This window comes from Hylobates moloch, unplaced genomic scaffold (genome assembly GCF_009828535.3).
Source record: "Hylobates moloch isolate HMO894 unplaced genomic scaffold, HMol_V3 SCAFFOLD_5, whole genome shotgun sequence".
Classification (NCBI taxonomy): Eukaryota; Metazoa; Chordata; class Mammalia; order Primates; family Hylobatidae; genus Hylobates; species Hylobates moloch.
The window spans coordinates 9,869,643-9,893,395 of record NW_026652280.1 but is presented as its reverse complement, the minus strand read 5'-3'; the positions used below and the strand labels follow the sequence as shown (position 1 = coordinate 9,893,395).

General features: G+C 38.6%; 1 protein-coding gene across 5 annotated transcripts in view; it reads right to left on the bottom strand.

Annotated features, from left to right (window-relative positions):
* Window positions 1-17,499: 17,499 nt before the first annotated feature.
* Window positions 17,500-23,753, bottom strand: part of RTTN (rotatin) — a 217,094-nt gene continuing 210,840 nt past the window's right edge. For all 5 annotated transcript variants that reach the window (XM_032152076.2, XM_058438269.1, XM_058438270.1 and 2 more), the window contains 3 exons: window positions 20,089-20,192; window positions 18,909-18,978; window positions 17,500-17,932 (listed from right to left, as the gene is read on the bottom strand). In XM_032152076.2, coding sequence (XP_032007967.1) covers window positions 17,847-17,932; window positions 18,909-18,978; window positions 20,089-20,192 — 260 coding nt within the window. In that variant the 3' untranslated portion in view covers window positions 17,500-17,846. The remainder of the gene's footprint in view (window positions 17,933-18,908; window positions 18,979-20,088; window positions 20,193-23,753) is intronic.

The following is a 23,753-nucleotide window of genomic DNA, read 5'->3' as shown; positions in this document are numbered from 1 at the left end:
AAATTGCCTCCACATTTTTGGATATCTGTTATAGCCACACCCTACTTCTCAGTACCAATTTCTAAGTTCATTCAGGCTGTTATAACAAAATGCCTTAGACTGGGTGCCAGCAGATTCAGTGTCTGGTGAGGTCCTGCTCTCTCTGCTTCCAAAATGGTGTCTTGTTGCTGCGTCCTAACATGGCAGAAGGAGAAAAAGGGACAAATGCTCTCTGAAGCCTCTTTTATATGGGCATTAATCCCAACCATGAGGGCAGAGCTCTTGTGACCTAATAACCTCCGAAAGGCTTCCTCTTCTAAATCCATCACCTTGGTGATGAGGCTTCAACATATGAATTTCAGAGGGCCACATACATTGAAACCATAGCACTTAGCAAGGCAAGATCATGTAAACACACAGCCCCTGGCTTCTCCCTTAGGATGGAAAGAGAAGACTGAAACATACTTCCAATATTCAGACTTTTTGGAAGGCTGTTTGAGGGACTAGCTTCTGTTTATCCTGGCTCAGAGAACTGATGAGACTTGGCAAACTTTAGATATCTGAGGGCTTCTGAGATAAACAACAAAAAAAGAGCTGGGTAGTATGCTAGTGCTTCAGAGGACTGCAGTACAGCAGACAGACAGCAGAGAGAAAAGAGATTACGAACTTCTGAAAAAAGAAACTGGGAAATCCTTCTAGTTATGATCTATATACAAAAGTCCAAGGAAGTCATACCCATAGAAAAGATTTAAGAGGACCACAGAGTCACTAGCAAGGCTGACTGGTGAAGGTCATCACCTACACAAAGCCAGGCTGTAAAGACTGGGAGATGCAGCTGATTTTTCCAATACACAGACCCTAATATAAAGGGTTAAGAAACACAAAGGAAGAGGAAATCATGGCCCAAACAAAGGCACAAAGTAAATCTTCAGAAATGAAGGTGAATACAGAAATGAAGGACCATACACCATGAACAAGTGAGATTTATCTCTGGGATGCATGGATAGTTTAACACAGGTAAATCAATTAATATGATTACCTGACAAGGAATTCATAATTATCATCATATATATATATTCAAGTAGCTTAGAAAAATGGTGCATGAACAAAATAAGTATTTCAATGAGATAGAGAATTAAAGAAAAAAAATCCTAAAATTTTGGAGCTGAAGAATACAATAAATGAACCAAAAAAATCACCAGAGGCCTTCAACAGCAGACTTGATGAAGCAGAGGAAAAGAGTCAGCACACTTGAAAATGGGTCATTTGAAATTATTCAGTTAGAGGAGCAAAACAAAAAAGAATAAAAAAAGTAAAAACTTAAGGGGACCAATGGTACATACTATAATATACATGGTACATTGCATTGCAATGGCACCTCATAAGGAGAGAGAGAAAAATGGCAGAAAGCTTACTTAAAGAAATAATGACTGAAAACTTCCGAAATCTGAAGAAGGAAATAAACAGCCAGATTCAAGGAGTTCAAATGTCTCCAAATAGGATGACCCAAAGAAGTCTACACAGAGACACATTATAATCAGAGTCATGAAGGAATAGAGAATGAACATATCTATAGCCAATAGGGAAATTGAACTAGCAACCAAAAACCTCCAAACAGAGAAAGCTCAGGACCAGAAGACTTCATCGGTGAATTCTACCAAACATTTAAAGAATTAATTTCAATCTTTCATAAATGCTTCCAGAAAACAAAGTCAAGGAAGAGGAAACATTTTCAAACCTATTTTCTAGGGCCAGCATTACCCTGATACCAAAGCCAGACAAAGATATGCAAGAAAAGAAAACTATAGTTCAATATCCCTGATGAGCATAGATGCAAAAATCCTCAGAAAAAAAAAAAAAAAAGAAAAAAAACTTGCAAACCAAGTTCAACAGCATAATAAAAGGACAATACACCACAACCAAGTGGGATTTACCCTTGGGATGTAAGGATGGTTTAATGCAGGTAAATCAATTAATGTGATTAATAGAATGAATAATGAAAATCACACAAATATCTCAATAGACATAGAAAAAGGATTGGATAAATTCAACACTATTTCTGATAAAAACAACCTCAACAACCTAGGCATAGAGGGAACTTACCTCTACATAATAAAGGTCATGCATCACAAACCTACAGCTAACATCATACTCAACAGTGAAAAACTGAAAGCTTTGTTTTTCTTTATTGTTTGAGACGGAGTTTCACTCTGTTGCCTAGGCTGGAGTGCAATGGCATGATCTTGGCTCACTGCAACCCCCACCTCCCAGGTTCAAGCAGTTCTTCTGCCTCAGCCTCCTGAGTAGCTGGGATTACAGGTATGTGCCACCATGCCTGGCTAATTTTTGTATTTTTAGTAGAGATGAGGTTTCGCCATGTTGGCCAGGCTGGTCTCAAACTTCTGACCTCAGGTGATCCACCCGCTTCAGCCTCCCAAAGTGCTGGGATTACAGGCATGAGCCACCGTGCCTGGTCTGAAAGCTTTTTTTTCTAAGATGAGGAACAAGAAGAATGCCCACTCTCAGTACTTCTATGCAACATAGTACTTGAAGTCCTGACTAGAGAAATTAGGCATGAAAAAGAAATAAAAGGCACTCAAATTAGAAAGGAAGAAGTAAAATTGTCTCTGCAGACTACATAATCTTATATGTAGAGAATCCTAAAGACGCCACACACACAAAAAAGTTAGAACTAATAAATGAATTTAATACAGTTGCAGGATACAAAACAGACACATGAAAATTAGTAGTGTTTCTATACACTAGCAATAAACCATCTAAAGAAGAAATCAAGGAAACAACCCCATTTACAACAGCATCAAAAATAATAAAACACTTAGAAATAAACTTAACCAAGGAGGTAAAATATTTATACACTAAAACTACAAAACATTAATGAAAGATACTAAAGAAGATAGAAATAAATGGGAAAATATACTGTGTTCATGAAGTGGAAGGCTTAATTAGTGAAAATTTCCATATTATCCAAAGCAATCTACAAATTCAATGCTATCCCCCTCAATATTCCAATGGCATTTTTTTTTTTTACAGAAAAAAAAATCCTAAAATTCATATGGAACCCACAAAGGTCCTGAATATTCAAAGCAACCTTGGTAAAGAAGTACGAAGCTAGAGGCGCCAAACTTATTGGTTTCAAAATAGATGTATTATAATGCTACAGAATCCATAAAAACAGACATATACATCAGTGGAGCAGAATAAAGAGACCAGAAATAAACCCATACATATCTGGTCAACCAATATTCAAAATGGTGCCAAGAATACACAATGGGGAAAAGTTAGTCCCTTCAACAAATGGTGCTGAAAAACTGGATATCCATATGTAAAAGAATGAAATTGGAATAAATACTTAAAGGTAAGATATGAAAATGTAATGCTTCCAGAAAAAAATCAAAAGAGAAAAATTCCATGACATTGGTCTAGGTAATGATTTCTCAGATATGACCACAAAAGCAAAGCAACAAAAGCAAAGAACTAATAATAATAATAAGTGGAAATACATCAAGCTGATAAGCTTCTGAATGGCAAGGAAAAACAACTAACAGTGAAAAGGTAACCTACAGAATGGGAGAAAATATTTGCAAACCATATATCTGTTAAGGAGTTAATATCCAAAATATAGAAGGAATTCTTACAATGCAATAGGAAAGAACCAAAAAACCCAATTAAAAAATGGACAAAAAACTGGAATAGACATTTCTTCAAAGAAGACATACAAATGGCCAACAGAAACAGGTGATCAAGCAGCATTAATCAACAGGAAAATGCTAATCAAAACAATATTACCATTCCATTAGGATGACCATTATAAAAAAATAGTGCTGGCAAAAGAGTGGAAAAACTGAAACACTTGTGTCCTGTTAGAAGGAATATATAATGATGCAGCTACTATAGAAAACAGTACAGAGATTTCTCAGAAAAATACTAAAATAGAATTATCATATGATCCAGCAATCCTACTTCTGGTGTTTATCCAGAATAATTGAAATTAAGATCTCTAAGATATTTGCACTCTTATGTTCAGTGCAACATTATTTAAAATACCTAAGATGTGGAAACAATCTAAATGTCCATCTACAAATGAATGGATAAAGAAAATGTGGACCAGATGTGGTGGCTAATGCCTGTAATCCCAGCACTTTGGGAGGCAGAGGCAGGCAGATTGCTTGAGTTTAGGAGTTTGAGACCAGCCTGAGCAACAGGAAGCAGCTCTGTCTCCACAAAAAAATACAAAAGTTAGCCAGGCACGGTGGAACAGATACTTGGGAGGCTGAGGTGGGAGGATTGCTTGAGCCCAGGAGGCAGAGGTTGCAGTGAGCTGAGATCACACTACTGCACTCCAGGCTGGGTGACCATAATGGAGTATTATTTGGGTTCAAAAAGGAAGGAAATTCTACTGTATATAACAACATGAATGAACCTTGAGGATATCATGCTAAGTTAAATAAACCAGTTACAGAAGGACAAATACTGAATGATTACACTTTTATGAGGTATCTACAGTAGTTAAATACATAGAAACAAAAAGCAGAATGCTGGATGCTAGGGTCTGGGGGGAGGGAGAAGTGGGGAGTTGCTATTGAACGGGTATAAAATTCTAGTGATCTGCTGTAGAACATTATGCTTATAGTTAACAATACCACACTGCACAATTAATTATTTAAAAGGGAAGGTCTTATATGATTTTTTTACCACAATAAAAGATTCTACTACTACAATCCATTCATACTGTTGGATATTGTTATTGTTCATTCATTTTGACTGCTGCATAATGTTCCATTGAGTAAACTGAATCACGTAAACTGCTTATTCATTAACTATCCGATTGATGGGCTTTTGGGATGTTCCCAGGTGGTCATTACTGTAAAGAATACTGCTATTAACACTTTTTTACATGACTCTTGATGCTCATATTCTCTTGAATATTTTGGGGATGCATACCAAGGACTAAAACTGCTACATCGTAGTGTATGTTAATGTTGAACTCTAGAAAGTAATGTCAAATTGTTTTGCAAAGTGGTTGCAACTACTTCCATTTCCACCAGGAATGTATAAAAACTCCCATGAATTTATATGCTCTCCAACATCTATTACCATCAGACTTTTAACTTTTTGTCGTCATTTGAGCGTAAAGGTAACTCACTGTGGTCTTTTTTTTTTTTTTTTTTTTTGAGACGGAGTCCTGCTCTGTCGCCCAGGCTGGAGTGCAGTGGCGCAGTCTCGGCTCACTGCAAGCTCCGCCGCCCGGGTTCACGCCATTCTCCTGCCTCAGCCTCTCCGAGTAGCTGGGACTACAGGCGCCCGCCACCACGCCCGGCTAATTTTTTGTATTTTTACTAGAGACGGGGTTTCACCATGGTCTTGATCTCCTGACCTCGTGATCCGCCCGCCTCGGCCTCCCAAAGTGCTGGGATTACAAGCGTGAGCCACCGCGCCCGGCCACTGTGGTCTTAATTCTTAATTCTTATTTTCCTAAATGAAAATTACATCGAAGACCTTTTTATATGCTTATTGGTCGATGAGTTTCCTTTCTTGAAAATGCCTGCTCATGATTCCTATTTTTTCCATTGGGTTATGTTTCACTTATTGATTTGTAGAAGTTCTTTATATGTTGTTGATATTAACTCATTGTCAGTAACATATATTGCAGATATTTTCATCCAGTTTATAACTTAAGCTTTTTAAATTTCCTCATGGGTGTTTTCCAATTAACAATGTTCCTAATTTTTATATATTGAAATTTGTCAATCTTGTCTATTATAGTCAATGCATTTTTTAAAATCTATTTGAAAAAAGTCTTTCCTAGCCCATGGTCTAAAATACGTTTTCTACTAAGAGTGTTAATATTTTGTTTTTGACATATATGTCCTTAATCGTTTGAATTGATTTTTGCATATGTTGTACAGAAGGAACCCAATTTCATCTTTTCTCATATGACTAATATTTTTTCTCACCCTATTGATCAAGTAGTCTTTCCTTTCTCCACTGATTGCATACCATTTGTCATATATTAAATTTCCATATATGTGTTTTGCTTATCCCTGCCCCAATATCAGACTGTTTTAATTACCATAATTTAATATTAAGCTCTAAAACTACTGCTCTTCAAAATTCCTCTTCTAAAATGTCTTGGCTATTCTCAGATATTTACTCTTTCATACAATGTTCAGAATAATTGCATAAAACTCTACAGTAATATCCCATTGAACTTTTGACTAGAATTGTGTTAAATCTATCAACCAATTTGGGAATAACTATTTAATGATGTAAAAGAGCAATCATTTTATGATGCTCAATGATTTTGTGGGCCATGATTGAGCAAAAGCCCAGCAGCAATGGTTCTCCATTTACCATGACATCTGGGACCTCAGTGGGAAGACAAAGGCTGGGGTGACTCAATGACTGGGAGCTGGAGTCACCTGAAGGCTCATTCACTCATGTCTGGGGTTGAAACTCAGCCATGACTGTCATGCAGAACTCATGGCCTCATGTGGCTGCATGGCTTTCTCACAACACGGTGGCTTGGTTCCAAGGGAAGCAGTAGGAAGCTGCATCATCTTTTATCATCTAACCTTGGAAGTTATATCATATCACCTTTGCCATAGAATTACAGACCCCACCTCTAGAGTGGGGAAGTATCAAAGTCACTTTTTAAGAAAAGTAAGTGGGATAGGAAATACTGTCCTGGCTATCTTTGGAAAACAAAATCTAAGTCTCCCTCTCTATTCACACAAAGCCTAACCATATCAAAAAAACAATGTCTTGTTTTTAATAGGAAGATTATAATCACGACGTTGATTTCTTTAATAGCTATAGGACTACTGAAGTGTATTACTTTTGAGGTCATATGTAGCAAATTATATTTTCCCAAGAACTCGTCCATTTCATTTATGCTTGCAAATATTCTAGTACAGAATTGTTGATAATACCCTAGCAGTATCTCTTTAATCTCTATCTGTATGTCCACATTTACCTTCATTGTATTATTTGTATCTTTTTGCCTTTTTAGTTGATCATTTTTGGCAGAAATTTGTCTAATTACTGCTCTTTTTTCCAAATAACTGGGTTTTTTTTTGTTTGCTTTGTTGATTTCCTACATTATGTCTTTGGTTCTATTTCATTGACTTCAGCTCTTGTTTTTTCGTTCTCTCTCAAACTTAATTTAGGTTTAGTCTTTCATTATTTTTCAAACTTCTTAAAATAGACATAATGTAGCTCATTAATTTTGAGACTTTCTTCTTTTATATAGATTTAAAGCTAAAAATTTCCCACGAAGATTTTAAAAAGGGAGAAAATTTTCACTTTTACTGCATCCCACAGGTCTTTAAGTGTGGTGTTTTCATTATCATGCAGTAAATTTCCATTGTGGTTTCTGCTTTAACTTTTGGGTTATTTAGAAGTGTGTCTTTTAATTTCCAAATATGTGAAGATACTATCTTATTGTTAACTTAATCACATACTGGTAAGACTTCTTCACCTATATTGACCTATTCCTTGAAATGTATTGAGACTCTGTTGCCTAATACTTGATAATTGTAAATTCTTCAAATGAAACAAGTAAAAATGTGTTTTCCTTAAATTTTGGTTGCAGAACTCTGTATATACCCATTAGATCAAGGTTAACAATTGTATTATTTAGATTTTCTATATCCTTTTTGAGTTTTTACCTGCTTAACCTATGAGCATGTGCAGAAATCTAGTCCCTGTGATGGCAGGTTTATCAAATTACCACTTTTTGCTTCACATACCTTGAGGTTATTTTATGAGATGCACACGTTTAAAATTGTTACATCTTCTTGGTGAATTTAATCATTTATCATTATAGTGATCTTTCTCATCTCCATCTCAAAAAAATCTTGAAATCAATTTTATTCGTGTTAGTATCAGTTGACAGTAACTTCCAATTTTATTTGTTTTTTTTTTCACTTTTATTTCACCCTTGTAAATAATATATATTTAGATTTTAAAACTCAATCTTTCAAGTAAGTTTAGTAAATGGACTAAACTCATAAAATCAAGTTTATCTTTCATTTATAAGTTTAGTCCATTTACTTTTACTGATGTGCTTTTATGTTTCTGTCATATTTCTTTTAATTTGTCCATTTTTTTAATCTTTTCTTAAAAAAAAAAACCCACCTCAATAACAAGGTAGCATTTTCTTACATCCTTTGTTCTTCCCTTACCAATGTCCATCATGTTGCTATCATCTAGTTAATTTTCTTTCAGTACCATACATATAACATGCACAATTTTAAAGACATTTTACATATGCATACACCTGTGTTACCATAACCTGAATCAAGGCACAGAACATTATAAATCAAGGTATAGAAGACATACAGTTGCTTTGTACCTTTGGGTCAATACTCCACCTCTAAGTTACCGTTATTATGACTTCTGTCACCAGAGATTAATTTTGTCTGTTATTGAACCTCATATAAATGAAGTAGGTGTAAACTTTTTTTAATGTCAAGCTTCTTTTCATCAGTTTCTGATGTTTACACATAATGTTGTATTTCTCAGTATTTTATTTTTCATTGTTGAACAGTATTTCATTGCTTAAATATATTGCAATTTATTTATCCATTCTTTTATTGATAGGCATTTGGGTTGTTTCCCAAATCTGGGGCTTGGGACTATTATAGTATCATTTCTATTTAGTATACATCTAATTCTCAGAGATTTCCTCATTCTTGCTTTCTAATTCATTAATTCATAACTCAACTGTATCTATTCTTAGTTCTACCTATTGTAGTCTTTCAACTTTTATATTTGTTGCACATATTTTCTGCTCTTTTTATGTTTTCTTGTTTGGGGTTCATATTTTTAATTTCTTCATCTCTTTCAATGACTGACTAATTTTAAATTTTTGTTTCATCTGTTTTAATGTTTCTGCTTCTTTTTGAAAACCTATTTTCAGCATGTTGTTTTCCTCAAATGTCCTGTTATTTTGCCCGATAAGTTCATTTTCCTCTGGAGTATCAGGCAGGTACCGTGGAAGGCCAGCCCTTAGTTTGTATAAGTCCAAGACAGATCAAGGGGTGCATAAGCCTATAATGGATAACTAGTTCTAGGCTTCAATCCGTCACTCCCCACTCCCAAAGCACCTTCTTCTCTGTCAGGTCCTCACTCTTTGCTCCCCCAATGAGAAGCATTAGGAAGAAATGTTTTGAGACTGTAGTGCCTATGTCTGTGGGGGTCTGAAGTGGCAGAGAACAGAAGAGCCTAATGGAGATCAGGGAGACCCACCCTTTTTCCCGGCTCCTCACAAGCACAGGGGCTGTGTTGCTGCCCAGAGTTTGCTCATGAGCACACTTGGACCAGAAATCTAAACTGCCAGGGGCAGGCACTGTTTTCCCCAAGGCAATGGATAAGAGAAGTAAGAAGAGCTCCCACTACTGCCTACCCCCCTTACACCTGTCTTCCCTCTCATGGTCTTGCTGGGCTGTCTGCAGCCCCTGAACAAAGATATATCCCCCACCCCCAACACAGCAGTTCCAACAGCTTCCCCATGACTCAGCTGGTTTCTTAAAATTCTCTCTCCATCCTAAAGGAAATTTTGGGAGAGGGATCAGCAGTCCTGATAGGCCAGCGTCTTGGTCAGCACTAGCCCCATTTCCCTAACCATTTCAAGGCTTTAAATCATACCTAGCTCATGCTATACTTGTTGGATCTACCAATTGTGAATCATACTTTGTATTCAGAGCTTCTTAATTTGGGTCAAAACTCAGAATCACCAAATGAGAGATGCAGTATCCTCATTCTTCCACATAGCAGCTGCTGCTAAGAAAGATTTAAAGTGATAACGATGAGAGATGTTATTCCCTATTGTGATGGTACCAAGAGAATATGCATTTCCACCAGTTTTCATTAAGTTACTATATTCCCTTTCAGCTTTTACTGCTGCCCCCTCCTCTCTTTCTGTGCAAAGCAAATACTGTCATGTTTATTTTAGTCAAAGTTAGGTTCTTACAGTGCCTGCTGCTGCACACTAAGAAGCAGGGCCTGGAAGGAAGCTGACAGGTGATCTGTTGATTTGTACCTTTCACACAGCATGGGTAATGCAAATTGCCTGCTTCTGTTTTCCCACACTGCTAGAGTTGCAGCTTACACATTTTTCAGAATTTACTGTTGTTTTCAAAAAGCTGATGCCTACACTCTATTCCCTAAAAGAATGTACAAGTAAGATTCCTAGTTAAAAAAGAAAAAAAAAAAAAGAAACAAAAAAGGATCCTTAAAGTTTAGATTGGCATCTGTTTCATGTGGGTGCCAGTTTTCAAATCCTAGCAAAAATATTGTTTTTTTCTCCCTCTTCATTGAACTAAAAGATAGTTTAAGAATTTTAAGTGTTTTAAGCTGTACTTCTTTTTTCAGTAGACAGAAATCTATTCCATAAAAGAAACACGGTTCTGCAAATTTTGAAAAAGTCAATAAATTTTGAACCTAACTTACACTGTGAAATTCTGTAGCTTCGCCTAATAAAGTCATACTCATTCATTCGATATATATTGAGCACCGGCTTTGTGCAAGGCGTCATGAGAGGTGGGGAGTTACAAGCTCAATCAAAGGTCATGTCTTTATGGAGATAATGGGAACGATGTATGAGAATCAACATAATATGAGGGGTAAAAGGGCTAAGGGACATAAAGATTTAAAACAACAACAAAATTAAAATCTAAAAGAGTTGTGGAAACTCAGAGTAAACCGTTTCTTCCCAGGTGGGGAATCTGACACAGCTTCATGGGAGAGTTGTGGAAACTCAGAGTAAACCATTTCTTACCAGGTGGGGAATCTGACACAGCTTCATGGGAGAGGTGACATTTTGGCCTTTTACAACAGGCAGAAAAATGTAAATGTGAAAGTGGGTGGAGGCACACTCTGGGGGAGGAAAGTTGAAGAATTAAAGAGGTAGGAGAAGAACAGGCATAGGATGAGCAAGCCAGAGAATCTGAAGAGGGCATTAGGGTAAAGGGTGAGTTGAGAGTAACGTCCAGGCAAGTACACATATCCTCGGGGAATCTTTCTTCTAATAATAGGGAGCCAGGCAAAGGAGTAACTACGAAAACCAACAAAAGGCAGTTCAAAGTTTGAAGAAACCTCAAAAGGTCATAGAAAGGCATAGCCTCTCTTACTTGGCCACCACAGAACAGATTTGCTCAGATTGAAGAATTCTCTCCATTCTCCCAATAAAACATCCTGGCTGATGCCAGAGCGCATGAGCAGGGGAGGGCCAAAGGGGGTGGGCATTAGTGCCACTCTCTCTGGCTTCCCTCAGGTGAGTTTCATGCTTACAGAGATTTGGCTGTGCTTGTTCCCAAACCATTTACATCACTTAGACTTGTTATTGGAATTATAGAATTTGGTGAAATATTAATGACAGAAGTGATCAGAAAAATAATTGTTACGGTAAGAACTAAGTTGAGTGTTTTGCAAAGAATTGGTAACAAGAAGTCACTTAAAAATTGCTATTGAATCTGGTGTGGCAAGTCAACTACAAAATAAAGTAAAAAATGGTAGAAATCTGGAAGAATTCTTAGAGGAAAGACAAAGATGTAGAAGAGGTTAGTTTGGGTTGCTTTAATATGTGCCTTAGTATTTGCTCCACTTTCAGAAACTGAAACTGGAAATTGTCCAAATGCATTAGGTGTGATTTATGATTTAAAAAAACAGTATTAACACCAATAAGGGAACTATACTCTAAAAAGGCCTCAGCCCTTAATGAAAAGTTTGTGGAATGAATATATATTTACATATATAAAATACATACACTTAGACACATATATATGTATGTAATATATATTTAGATACATATATGTAATATATATTTACATACATAAAATAAAATGTTAAAGGTACATATTTAAAATGTTGCAATTAATTTTATTTTTCAATTAGCCAGTTTTAAATTACTGTCTGTGAAAATGCTGGCAATCTGTTCACATCAACCATTCTATTTCCCAGCCTCATTTCTCCCTGAGGAGAAGGTGGATCCTGACAGCTGATGGCTGCATTTCATAGGCATAAACTCCACAGAGGGCATCTGGCTTTACACTGGAAAGGCATCTGACTTCTTTCTCTGACACTAATATTTTTAGCTCTGAATGCAGCTAGAACTAATCACAAAGTCTAAATGCAGACTGAACAAGTTCAATAAGCATCTAAATCTTATTTACTTGGGAAGATAATACTTTTTTTTTTTTTAACCCCTGATTACATCAGTTTTCTCTCAAATCAAGAACATTGATGGACACTGGTGGTTGCTGAACCAAACACCACCTCCCCTTCTCTATTAGCAGTGGCCTGTGCTACTGGATCTGGTGATGTGCCCAAATAAGGGACTACAATTCTTGGCCTCTCTTGAAGCTTTGAGTGACCATGTGCTGTTCTGTCTGAGATGTGAGCTCTAGTTATTGGACCTGTCTTTTGGGAAGGCTCCTTAAAGGGAAACATAGCTGAGGAAGTCCTTTTCCAGCCTTTCTCCTTCCTGATGTCCATGAGGTAACTTCCTAAAGGAAACGTGCAAAGACAGAGCAGAAAAGCAGGCAGTTGAGCCCCTGAGGACACCGTTAGCTACAGACTGCCCACGTGTGCGTTTCCTGGGACGCAAACAACAACAACAACAAAAACAGTAAAAAGAAAAAGAAATTCCTCTCTTACTGAAGCCATGATTATTTTGGAGTTTCTCCTCAATGAAACTGTTCCTATTCCTAGCAGATACAGAATATAACTTTAAACCATGTATCACACCCATAAACTGATTCTCTGCAATTCAATCTTCATGAATATGACCAGAAAACAATTAAAAACAGTAAGTTCCCGTTTTATAATCTGTCTACTTCCATGGTAAGCCAAAGAATGTTCCAATAAACTGTTTGAAGAAATAATGTTTTCAGAATTTACAAGGAACTGCAAGCAATCTGCTACCAGACTACCAAGTATCGCTGCCCAGAAGAACCCAAATGGGTGCAGATACTCCAAAGGCACAAGCATTGGCAGAGGCCAAAGTGAGGTAAGGATGCCACTGAAAAGTAGAAATGTGTCAAAGAACATTACCTTGGAGTCTGTACTAAAACACTTTTTTTTTTTTTTTAGCTTTCATACAAAATTAGTTAAAAAGAAATTTATTAAATGTTACCATATGGGTATTTTGTAGAACATGGGTCTAAAGATTTATTTTTTTCTGAAGCAGATTCATCCAACGTGGAAGGAGCAAACAAAATGCAAAAATGAACGTTGCTGGAAACATTTAAAGTGAGATCACACTGAGCTCCTTCTGTGTTGCTGCCAAATCTCAAAATCCCGGGGTCTTGGCATAGTCTTTCGTACATCTGAGCCTTGAGGCCCTGTGAAGTCCCACACAGCCCCAGGTGCGGGACTTGAGTTGTATAATGAATTTCCTATGAGAAAGTTTAAGTTAGGAAGAATAAACTCTATGTTCCCCAAAACTAAGTTTCCTAATTGACCAAAACAATAGCATTTTATCGTCCACACCCCTTAATCTTTGGATAACAATGATCAATGGGAAGAAAAAAAATGGCTACTCCCAAATTGAAGGATTTTTTTTTAAGCTAAGATTTTGTTTTGGTTACTAAGGTTATAATTTTTTGAATCTTCCATTTACACAAGTCAGATGGAAAAAGAGCAATATTTTGTCAACTGACACTCAATCAAGACAACATGACAAGCAGAACAAAATGTGCCCACCCCAGGTGTATATAATGCCTGTATGCACTGCTTTGTGAGACTCGGGTTCTCAATGGCGTCTTGCCAAATGTCTGGGCAATCAGTCATCCCAGGACTGTGGACATGCACTCCACCAGGAACCAACAATCCTTTTGGGATGCTGGAACCTCAGTTTTCACAGCCCAATTCACTTTCCAGCACATCTCGTCCCAGAGGAGAGGAAAGTTTGCAAGGACACAAAAGATTTAAAGTTTTTGCTTAAACAGATGTTTTTGAGAATTTTGTAAGAATAAAAAATCACTGATAACATCAAAGGGATAACTATGTACCAGGCTAAGAACTCAGTCCTCTCACCAACTGCACAAGGTAGGACTGTCCTCATCCCCAGTTAGCCTTGAGCCTGTTCCAGGTTTCCAACAATTGCAGTGGTGAGGCCAGGGTTGATTCCTGGTCCACAGGACTCAAGAGCCCTCTACTCTTAACCGCTCTATTATGCTCTCTCATTCACTGAGATAACTACAAGCAGATCTTAATGCAGAAGCGCGGATGCCAGTCATTACTCTTACCCATCACTCTGCCAAATCCGAGGAACATCACGGGTCAAGAAGCAGACTTGGGGCTCTGGCAACCTCAAGAAATGGGGAATACACAAGGTGCAGCCCCAAAGACTGATGATGCAAAATGCCCATGGATGATGAGTCCATTTAACACTACAAAGGAAAATTGGTGATCTGGAGTTAAATAGGCAAAATTCTGTGGTTTTTTTTTTTCTCCATTCTTTATATAACACCAAAAAAAGAGGTACATTCAGCTATTCATTTCTGTGTCTTTAGGAAGAGTGGAAAAGGGTCCAGCCAGGCCTGCTAACACTACTTTCCTACTAGCTTCCTGTTTTCAAAACTAATGGCTGCCTCCTCCCTCAAACTGCTCAAGTCTTAAGTCCAGAAGCCTCAGTATCAATGTCTGCACTTCATGTGTGACATGGCACTACCTTTTTGTGCTTCCATAGCGCACATACACTAACTCAGCCCACCAAAAATGCTAGGATATGGAGAAACTGGACACCATGAAGTATGAACTAGTCCCCTGCACCTATTTCCTGGATCGTTGCTTAAACTTGGGCATGTGTGAAAGAAAAAATACTTGGTTCGCATTCAAGAGACACAGATTCAAGTCCTGATTTCATCAGGCAGCAGTTAAGTGATATGAAATAATTTTCGTGTTCTAGGCAGTTTTCCGTAATCATGGGGATTAATCAGTGGTTCTCAAACTGTGGTGAGCAGAACCTGGAGAGCTTGCTAAAAATTCTCCTAGACACAAGTCTGCCTCATTGAGCCCAGGAATCTGCATTTCAATGCACACACCTGAGGATTCTGATGCTGGTCCCCAAGGGAGAGGCAGGGCAGCTGCTACAGCAGTGGGCCAGTCACCTCGAGGCTCCTGCTGAAACGTCTTCCCTGCTGGCTGACGGGACACAATCCCAGGAGACCCAGTTGCAAGGACTGTCCCCCAGGATCTGGACCAAAGCGTGCACCCAAGCTTCACATTCCTGGACACCAAGAGAGGCGAATGCAAGTTCCCCTAAAGCCATGGCCCCTCTCCTTTCTCCAAGGTCTGCAGTCCTCCTGGGCTTTGGCAGGTAAAATTTCTGGGTGGTTCTGACTACTAGGCTACAAATCTCCCTCTGGTACTACTGTGAACTGCTAGGGAAAATGATCAGTTACAACAATTCTTCCTGGTTCCAAGAAGATGAGGTAGTGCCTACTCTGATATGTGAATCAGTCAGTCAATGAACCATAATATCATTTCCCTGAAGACAAATTTTTGTTGAAAAATGGTGTTTATCTATAAGATTCAAACACAAAAAGAGATATTTCAGTGGGGGTGGTAGAGGGACAGAATAAATGGTTTATAAAGAAAAGTGGTTTATAAAGAAAAGCCAAATTTATTCACAGTTATCCTGGGTTCCAACCTCCGCTTCACTGATAACCAACCACAGTCAATGAGCACATTACTTAACCGCTCTGCGCCTCCGCTTATTCACCTGGAACACAAAGACATTAGTAGTATTTTAGAAAAAGACAGATTAAACGATAAAAGTTCCGAGAATAGTACCTGGGACATAGAAGGAGGAGTTATAAAGGAGTTATGAAGGGAGTTAGAAATTCATTTCATTTATTTATCAGTGAGGGCCAATTAGAGAATTCCAGAAAAATGCCAAGGAATATAAGACACCGGGAGAAAAGGGAAAAATAATTACCAAGATTCTTGCTCTCAGAATTGGCGAGTTTTCTCCACTCCACATTAACTTGGGCGGCTCAGAAACTTCTGAGCTTCCTAGATTTATTTTTCAGATCTCGAATCAATAATTCTCAGACATTACAAACTTAACTGTTACTATTTCTGTATTTAACATAAATTTTGTCCTCATACTTCCAGCTTAAATAACATCGCTGCTTATTTTATTGCTGTTAGCAATTTAACAGCACTTAAAATGATTTTAGTTTTTCTGAAAACATTATCCTAAATGAATATATATACATGTATATGACATATATGTATATACAAACATATATATATAACTATATATATATATATATATAAATATATCACCTTTTCTCTTAGACACAATTTTCTCACTTTCAAAAGTGTTGGGAAAGTTGCTGAAAGTGATTAGTATTTGATTTTGGTTTAAATGCTGAATTCAAAACTACAAGTTAAGTAAGATTATGTAATAGAGTACAGAGCTTGTTCCTCCTGCATTTTTTTTTTTTTGACAGAGTCTTGCTTTGTCACCCAGGCTGGAATGCACTGGCATGATCTCAGCTCACTGCAACCTCCCTGCTTCCCAGGTTCAAGAGATTCTCGTGCCTCAGCCACTGGAGTAGCTGGGATTATAGATGCTCAAGATCAGGAATGGCTAATTTTTGTATTTTTAGGAGAGATGGGATGTCGCCATGTTGCCCAGGCTGGTCTCAAACTCCTGGCCTCAAGTGATCCACCCACTTCGGTCTCCCAAAGAGCTGAAATTATGAGCGTGAGCCACCACGCTTGGCCGTCTTCTGCATTTTTCAGTCTTACTCTATTCTTCATGTTTTGGGCTGAGCTAAATTTGAACCCAGGCTTATATAGCCCCAACTCTATTTCTTTCTTCTTTATTACATAGCCTTGCAGAAGCCAAAGGTAAAGATTATAAATGTAATGATTTAAGAGTCATCTAGAAGCCGGGCGCGGTGGCTCACGCTTGTAATCCCAGCACTTTGGGAGGCCGAGGCGGGCGGATCACGAGGTCAGGAGATCGAGACCACGGTGAAACCCCGTCTCTACTAAAAATACAAAAAAATTAGCCGGGCGTGGTGGCGGGCGCCTGTAGTCCCAGCTACTCGGAGAGGCTGAGGCAGGAGAATGGCGTGAACCCGGGAGGCGGAGCTTGCAGTGAGCCGAGATCGCGCCACTGCACTCCAGCCTGGGTGAAAGAGCGAGACTCCGTCTCAAAAAAAAAAAAAAAAAGAGTCATCTAGAAAGAAGATAACATCACTAAAACTTGCCTAAGAAAGCTTACAAATCATGTACACTTACTTCCACACAGCCCTTTACAAATAATGCACACTTACTTCTACATAGGCCTTTTCCAGTGTGGATGCTCTGGATAACAGAAAGTTTTGAAAATAAGGATTAGTACTGACAGAGCCAAATTTTACATCAGTTAAAATTTTTTAAAAAAGAGAAAAAACCAGGACACAATGTCTCCTTTCAACTCCTAAAATTAATATTCATGAGACTGATAAAAGTCTGTAAGCAGCAATTATTAGTCAATTTTTAGTTTCTAAAAATATTGTTTTATTAAATAACTGTTAAATAGGATTTTTACAAAATAAATGGCATAGAAAAGGGTAAAAATGTTTATGTTCCCAGAACTTTCTATGCCTTTTCAACAGAAAGGAAAAGGCACAGAAAGTTGTCAGCTGCTATTACTTCTGGAGAGCTGCCACGACTGGACGGTGTTAGAGTATCACCAGTTCTCTTTCTCATGGGAAAGAAGGGGATCAACACTTTGTAGAGAGGTAGCATGTCTTCAGGTAACAGCTGCTACACACAACTGGCTTCAACTTTAGCTCCCCTGTTGATGACTGTCAGCTTCAAGGTGTAGCATCTCATGGCATTCAGGAAGAGTTAAGGAGCTGCACGAGGTTTTCAAGACATTTCAAATAATAGGCATTTAGAGGGTCTGCTTCTGAGTTTGGGAAAGCTGAGATAGAAAAATAAGAGTACAGAAATACTAGTTTATGAAACTTGGTACTATACTTAAGAGGCACACACATGAACAAATATACATGAACAGGATTTATATATAATTTATAGCTCTATTTAAGTTCTTGATGTAACAGCATTCCAGAATATTCTACATTTTTTAAAAAATAAACAAGTTAAAATATTAATACATTTTTTAAATTAACAGCTTACCCAGAGTATTTTTTAAAAAGTACCCCCCATAATGGATACCATTAACTATAATTCCAAACGAACGCCATTACTCTTTTTTTATGTACCATCCTTCCTAAAGCATAAACTTTAACTCAATTATTCACTAGCTCCAGAAATTCATGGTCACAGCTAAAACAAACTAAAACCTCCCCTGCTTAAAAAAAAAAAAAATTAGACTATAAAAACACAAATAACCAACAGATATATTACAGTACAGGAAAGACACAGTTCAGTGTTTTAGCATAAAAAATGTTCAGAGAATAACGCTCACTGAAATTTGGTGTCACTAAAAATGAATAACGTGCTTTGAAAAGAAAACCGTCTCTAGTATTATGACCACATCACAGGGAAACATGGATATAGGGGTAATAGGATCAATTCTTGGAAGACTGTCCTCCAGCTCCCTGATGTTAGATCCAAGTTTTCTGCTCACAGTTAATTCCAATTGGGCCAGTTCTTATCACTAAGAACATACTTCAGCACAGTGGTCACTGTTGGCAAATAAAATTTAGTACAAAAATAAGACAAAGATCATAGATGCATTTTTAGAAACGATCACATCTTAAACTTTCATCTATCTATTTTATTATTTTTTAAAATGATATAATTAAATCACATACTGAATATTGGCACATTTTACAATGCCATTTTGCTGTGGCCTGTCCAAATATCTCATTAATCAGAGAATTCACTTAATAGCTTCCAAGTTTAACTATAATCTCTTTCTTATTGCAACTTACTTTTCTTTGCTAAGGAGTATGCTTCATCCACTCTCCTTTTTACTGATGGACTTTTCAAAGCTGTTTTTGCCTAGAGATAATATAGAACAATCCATTAATTAGGTTTCTTGCCATGTGTTATGGATCATGATAGCAAAACACTAATTCTGCCCATTGCTAACTACAGTATTAAACAGAATATTATGAAATATAGTAACTAGAGAGTTCTTAGTATAATACATCCTGTTGAGTCAATCCCCTTGCACATTCTGAAGTCTTGCCCATATCCCTTTTATCTAACTTGATTCTTTCTCTATTCCCATTTTCTTTCTTCCCTTCTCTTTTATTCCTTCTCCACTAATCTCAATTTGCTATTTTAAACTAGTCAACCTTGGTTTCAGTTTTTCATATTCCCTTGAACCTCAGATTTCTGATCACATATACCAAATATTAGCAGTTGGCCAAGAAATATTTATGGAGTGACTACAAAGTGCCAAATCCTGTGCTAAGCTCTGGGGATACCCAGGTGAGAATGACAGCAACAGCCTCTGTCCTTGTGTATGTGACTCTGGCCAGCAGGGAGAAAACCAGCCCAGGCAGAGATAGTCAGCTGAGAGAACACCGTTCTAGGATGGCTGTCTATTCTAACACTGTCACTTGGCTACTATTTAATCACTAGATACTTATGGGTATTTCTCTTGGGAATGAGATGTCTGCAATAAAGCAGAAGTCCAAAGGCCAGAGAAAGAGTACAACACAAATCTCCACATTGCCTGCCCTTTTCTCAGAGCAGGCTTTGTGCTGCAGTCTTATAAGAACTGAGCTAGAGAAACGGGAGTTATACAACTGGATAAAACTTTTGTTACTCAGTTTTAAGATGTGTTTTCCCTTGATACATCTTTTAGAAGAAACAATCTATACTAAAATTGCAATAATACAGTAAATTAATTTAAACAAAGAGGAAAAAGCCAGTTCAGAGATTCTCTTCCAAACTGAGACATTCTGTTGAAATAATTAAATAAAAAGATTTCAACTGATGGTTTACTAATTGTATGAATGAGCAAAGTGAACACAGGTCTTTGATTTTGTCTTTTTTCTTTTGCTGTAACTCTTGACACCTTTGGATGTATCCTAAGAGTTTATACCTGGGTTATACCTCGTTGTTTGCTCCCCAGGTGTAACAATGATTTTTAAAACTGACCTTCTGATAATTGTAAATCAGAGCCCAAAGCGCAGCTGCTCCAATCCTCTGAGCATTTTGATTCTCACTTTCCAGACAGGCAGCAAGCACAGTAATGACTTTTTCTAAAAATGAACATATATTTTAAAAAGGTTCAGTCCCAGACACTGCATTGTATTCTTATCTTGGACTAGTCAGACACCCCCCTCTTTTCCCATTAGAATGCATACATAAAGTTGGTATCACTAGACTATGGCAAAACCAATCTTTTATGCCATGTGGTATATGGGAGGACAACCTGAAAACATTGTTTTCATGTCAGGCATAGAAGGGTCAAAGACACTGAAGCTGCCTCATTTTTTGGCCGGAATTCAAGAAAAGGCACATTCATTTAAAGACAAGTGTGCAAAAATAAGTATACAATCAGTTACATTAATGAGTTAATTATAGCTAACATTTTGGCAGGCAGAAAAACAGATCTGCTTTCATGATGAATTATAAAGACTATCATACAAACATATCAATAGCATGAGCTACTATATAAAAACGATAATCAAATATCACACTGTTTGATGTTTTTTAAAAATGACTAGGGTGGCTGGCAAGATGGCTGAATAGGAACAGCTCCGGTCTGCAGCTTCCAGTAAGATCAATGCAGAAGGCGGGTGATTTCTGCATTTCCAACTGAGGTACCCGGCTCATCTCATTAGGACTGGTTAGACGATGGGTGCAGCCCATGGAGGGCGAGCCAAAGCAGAGTGGGGTGTCGCCTCACCCAGGAATCACAAGGGGTGGGGGAACTCCCTCCCTTAACCAAGGGAAGCTGTGAGAAACTGTGCCCTGAGGAACGGTGCATTCCGGCCCAGATACTATGCTTTTCCCATGGTCTCTGCAACCCACAGACCAGGAGATTCCCTTGGATGCCTACACCACCAGGGCCCAGGGTTTTAAGCACAAAGCTGGGCGGCCATTTGGGCAGACACCGAGCCAGCTGCAGGAGATTTTTCATACCTCAGTAGTGCCTGGAATGCCAGCGAGACAGAACTGTTCAGTCCCCTGGAAAGAGGTCTGAAGCCAGGGTGCCAAGTGGCCTAGCTCAACAGATCCCACATCCATGGAGCCCAGCAAGCTAAGATCCACTGGCTTAAAATTCTCACTGCCAGCACAGCAGTCTGAAGTCGACTTGGGACGCTCGAGCTTGGTGGGGAGAGGGGTGTCCACCATTAATGAGGCTTAAGTAGCCGGTTTCCCCTCACAGTGTAAATGAAGCCACTGGGAAGTTCAAACAGGGCAGAGCCCACCACAGCTCAGCAAAGACGCTGTACCCAAACTGCCTCTCTAGATTCCTCCTCTCTGGGCAGGCCATCTCTGAAAGAAAGGCAGCAGCCCCAGTCAGGGGCTTATGGATAAAACTCCCATCTCCCTGGGACAGAGCACCTGGGGGAAGGGGCAGCTGTGGGCACAGCTTCAGTAGACTTAAATGTTCCTGCCTGCTGTCTCTGAAGAGAGCAGTGGACCTCCCAGCACAGTGCTCGAGCTCTGCTAACGGACAGACTGCCTCCTCAAGTGGGTCCCTGACGCTCGTGCCTCCTGAGTGGGAGACACCTCCCAACAGGTGTCAACAGACACATCATACAGGAGAGCTCCAGCTGGCATCTGGGGGGTGCCCTCTGGGATGAAGCTTCCAGAGGAAGGAGCAGGCAGCAATCTTTGCTATTCTGTAGCCTGCGCTGTTAGTTACATTAATGAGTTACTTAATTATAGCTAACATTTTGGCAGGCAGAAAAACAGATCTGCTTTCATGATAAATTACAAAGACTATCATACAAACATATCAATAGCATGAGCTACTATATAAAAACGATAATCAAATATCACACTGGTTGATGTTTTTTAAAAATGACTAGGGTGGCTGGCAAGATGGCTGAATAGGAACAGCTCCTGGGTGCAGCTTGCTGCACCCAGGCAAACAGGGGCAGGAGTGGACCTCCAGCCAACTCCCAAAGACCTGCAGCAGAGGGGCCTGTTAGGAAGAAAACTAACAAACAGAAAGGAATAGCACCAACATCAACAAAAAGGATGTCCACACAAAAACCCCATCTGGTGGTCACCAACATCAAAGACCAAAGGTAGATAAATCCACGAAAATGAGGAAAACCCAATGCAAAAAGGATGAAAATTCCCAAAACCAGAGTAACTCTCCTCTTCCAAAGGATCACAACTCCTCACCAGCAAGGGAACAAAACTGGACAGAGAATGAGTTTGACGAAGTGACAGAAGTAGGCTTCAGAAGGTGGGTAATATCAAACTCCTCCAAGCTAAAGAAGCATGTTCTAATCCAATGCAAGGAAGCTAAGAACCTTGATAAAAGGTTACAGGAAATGCTAACTAGAATAACCAGTTTAAAGAAGAATATAAATGACCTGATGGAGCTGAAAAACACAGCATGAGAACTTCGTGAAGCATACACAAGTATCAATAGTGAAATCGATCAAGCAGAAGAAAGGATGTCAGAGACTGAAGATCAACTTAATGAAATAAAGCGTGAAGACAAGATTAGAGAAAAAAAAAAGAAAAGGAACTAACAAAGCCTCCAAGAAATATGGGACTATGTGAAAAGAAGAAACCTATGTTTGAATGGTGTACCGGAGAGTTATGGGGAAAAATGGAACCAAGTTGGAAAACACTCTTCAGGATATTATGCAAGAGAACTTCCCCAACCTAGCAAGACAGGCCAACATTCAAATTCAGGAAATACAGAGACCACCACAAAGATACTCCTCGAGAAGAGCAACCCCAAGACACATAATCATCAGATTCACCAATGTTGAAATGAAGGAAAAAATGTTAAGGGCAGCCAGAGAGAAAGGTCGGGTTACCCACCAAGGGAAGCCCATCAGGCTAACAGCAGATCTCTCTGCAGAAATCCTATAAGCCAAAAGAGACTGGGGGCCAATATTCAATATTCTTAAATAATGTGTCTTTTCTTTTTTGAGGGGGGAGGGGGATGGAGTCTTGCTGTCTCCCAGGCTGGAGTGCAGTGGTGAGATCTCAGCTCACTGCAACCTCTGCCTACCAGGTTTAAGCAATTCTTCTATCTCAGCCTCCTGAGTAGCTGGGATGACAGGTGGGCACCACCACACCTGGCTAATTTTTTTTGTATTTTTATTAGAGACAGGGTTTCACCATATGGGCCAGACTGGTCTCAGACTCCAGATCTCATGATCCGCCCACCTTGGCCTCCCAAAAGGCTGGGATTACAGGCGTGAGCCACCGCGCCTGGCCCAAGAAAACAATTTTCAACCCAGAATTTCATATGCAGCCACACTAAGCTTCATAAGTGAAAAATAAATAAAATCCTTTACAGAAAAGCAAATGCTGAGAGATTTTGTCACCAGCAGCCCTACCTTACAAGAGCTCCTGAAGGAAGCACTAAATATGGAAAGGAAAAACCGGTACCCACTGCAAAAACATATCGAATTGTAAAGAACATTGATACTATGAAGAAACTGCACCAACTAACTGGTAAAAAATAACCAGCTAACATCATAATGACAGGATCAAATTCACACATAACAATATTAACCTTAAATATAAATGGGCTAAATGCCCCAATTAAAAGACACAGACTGGCAAATTGGATAAAGTGTCAAGACCCATCGGTGTGCTGTATTCAGGAGACCCAT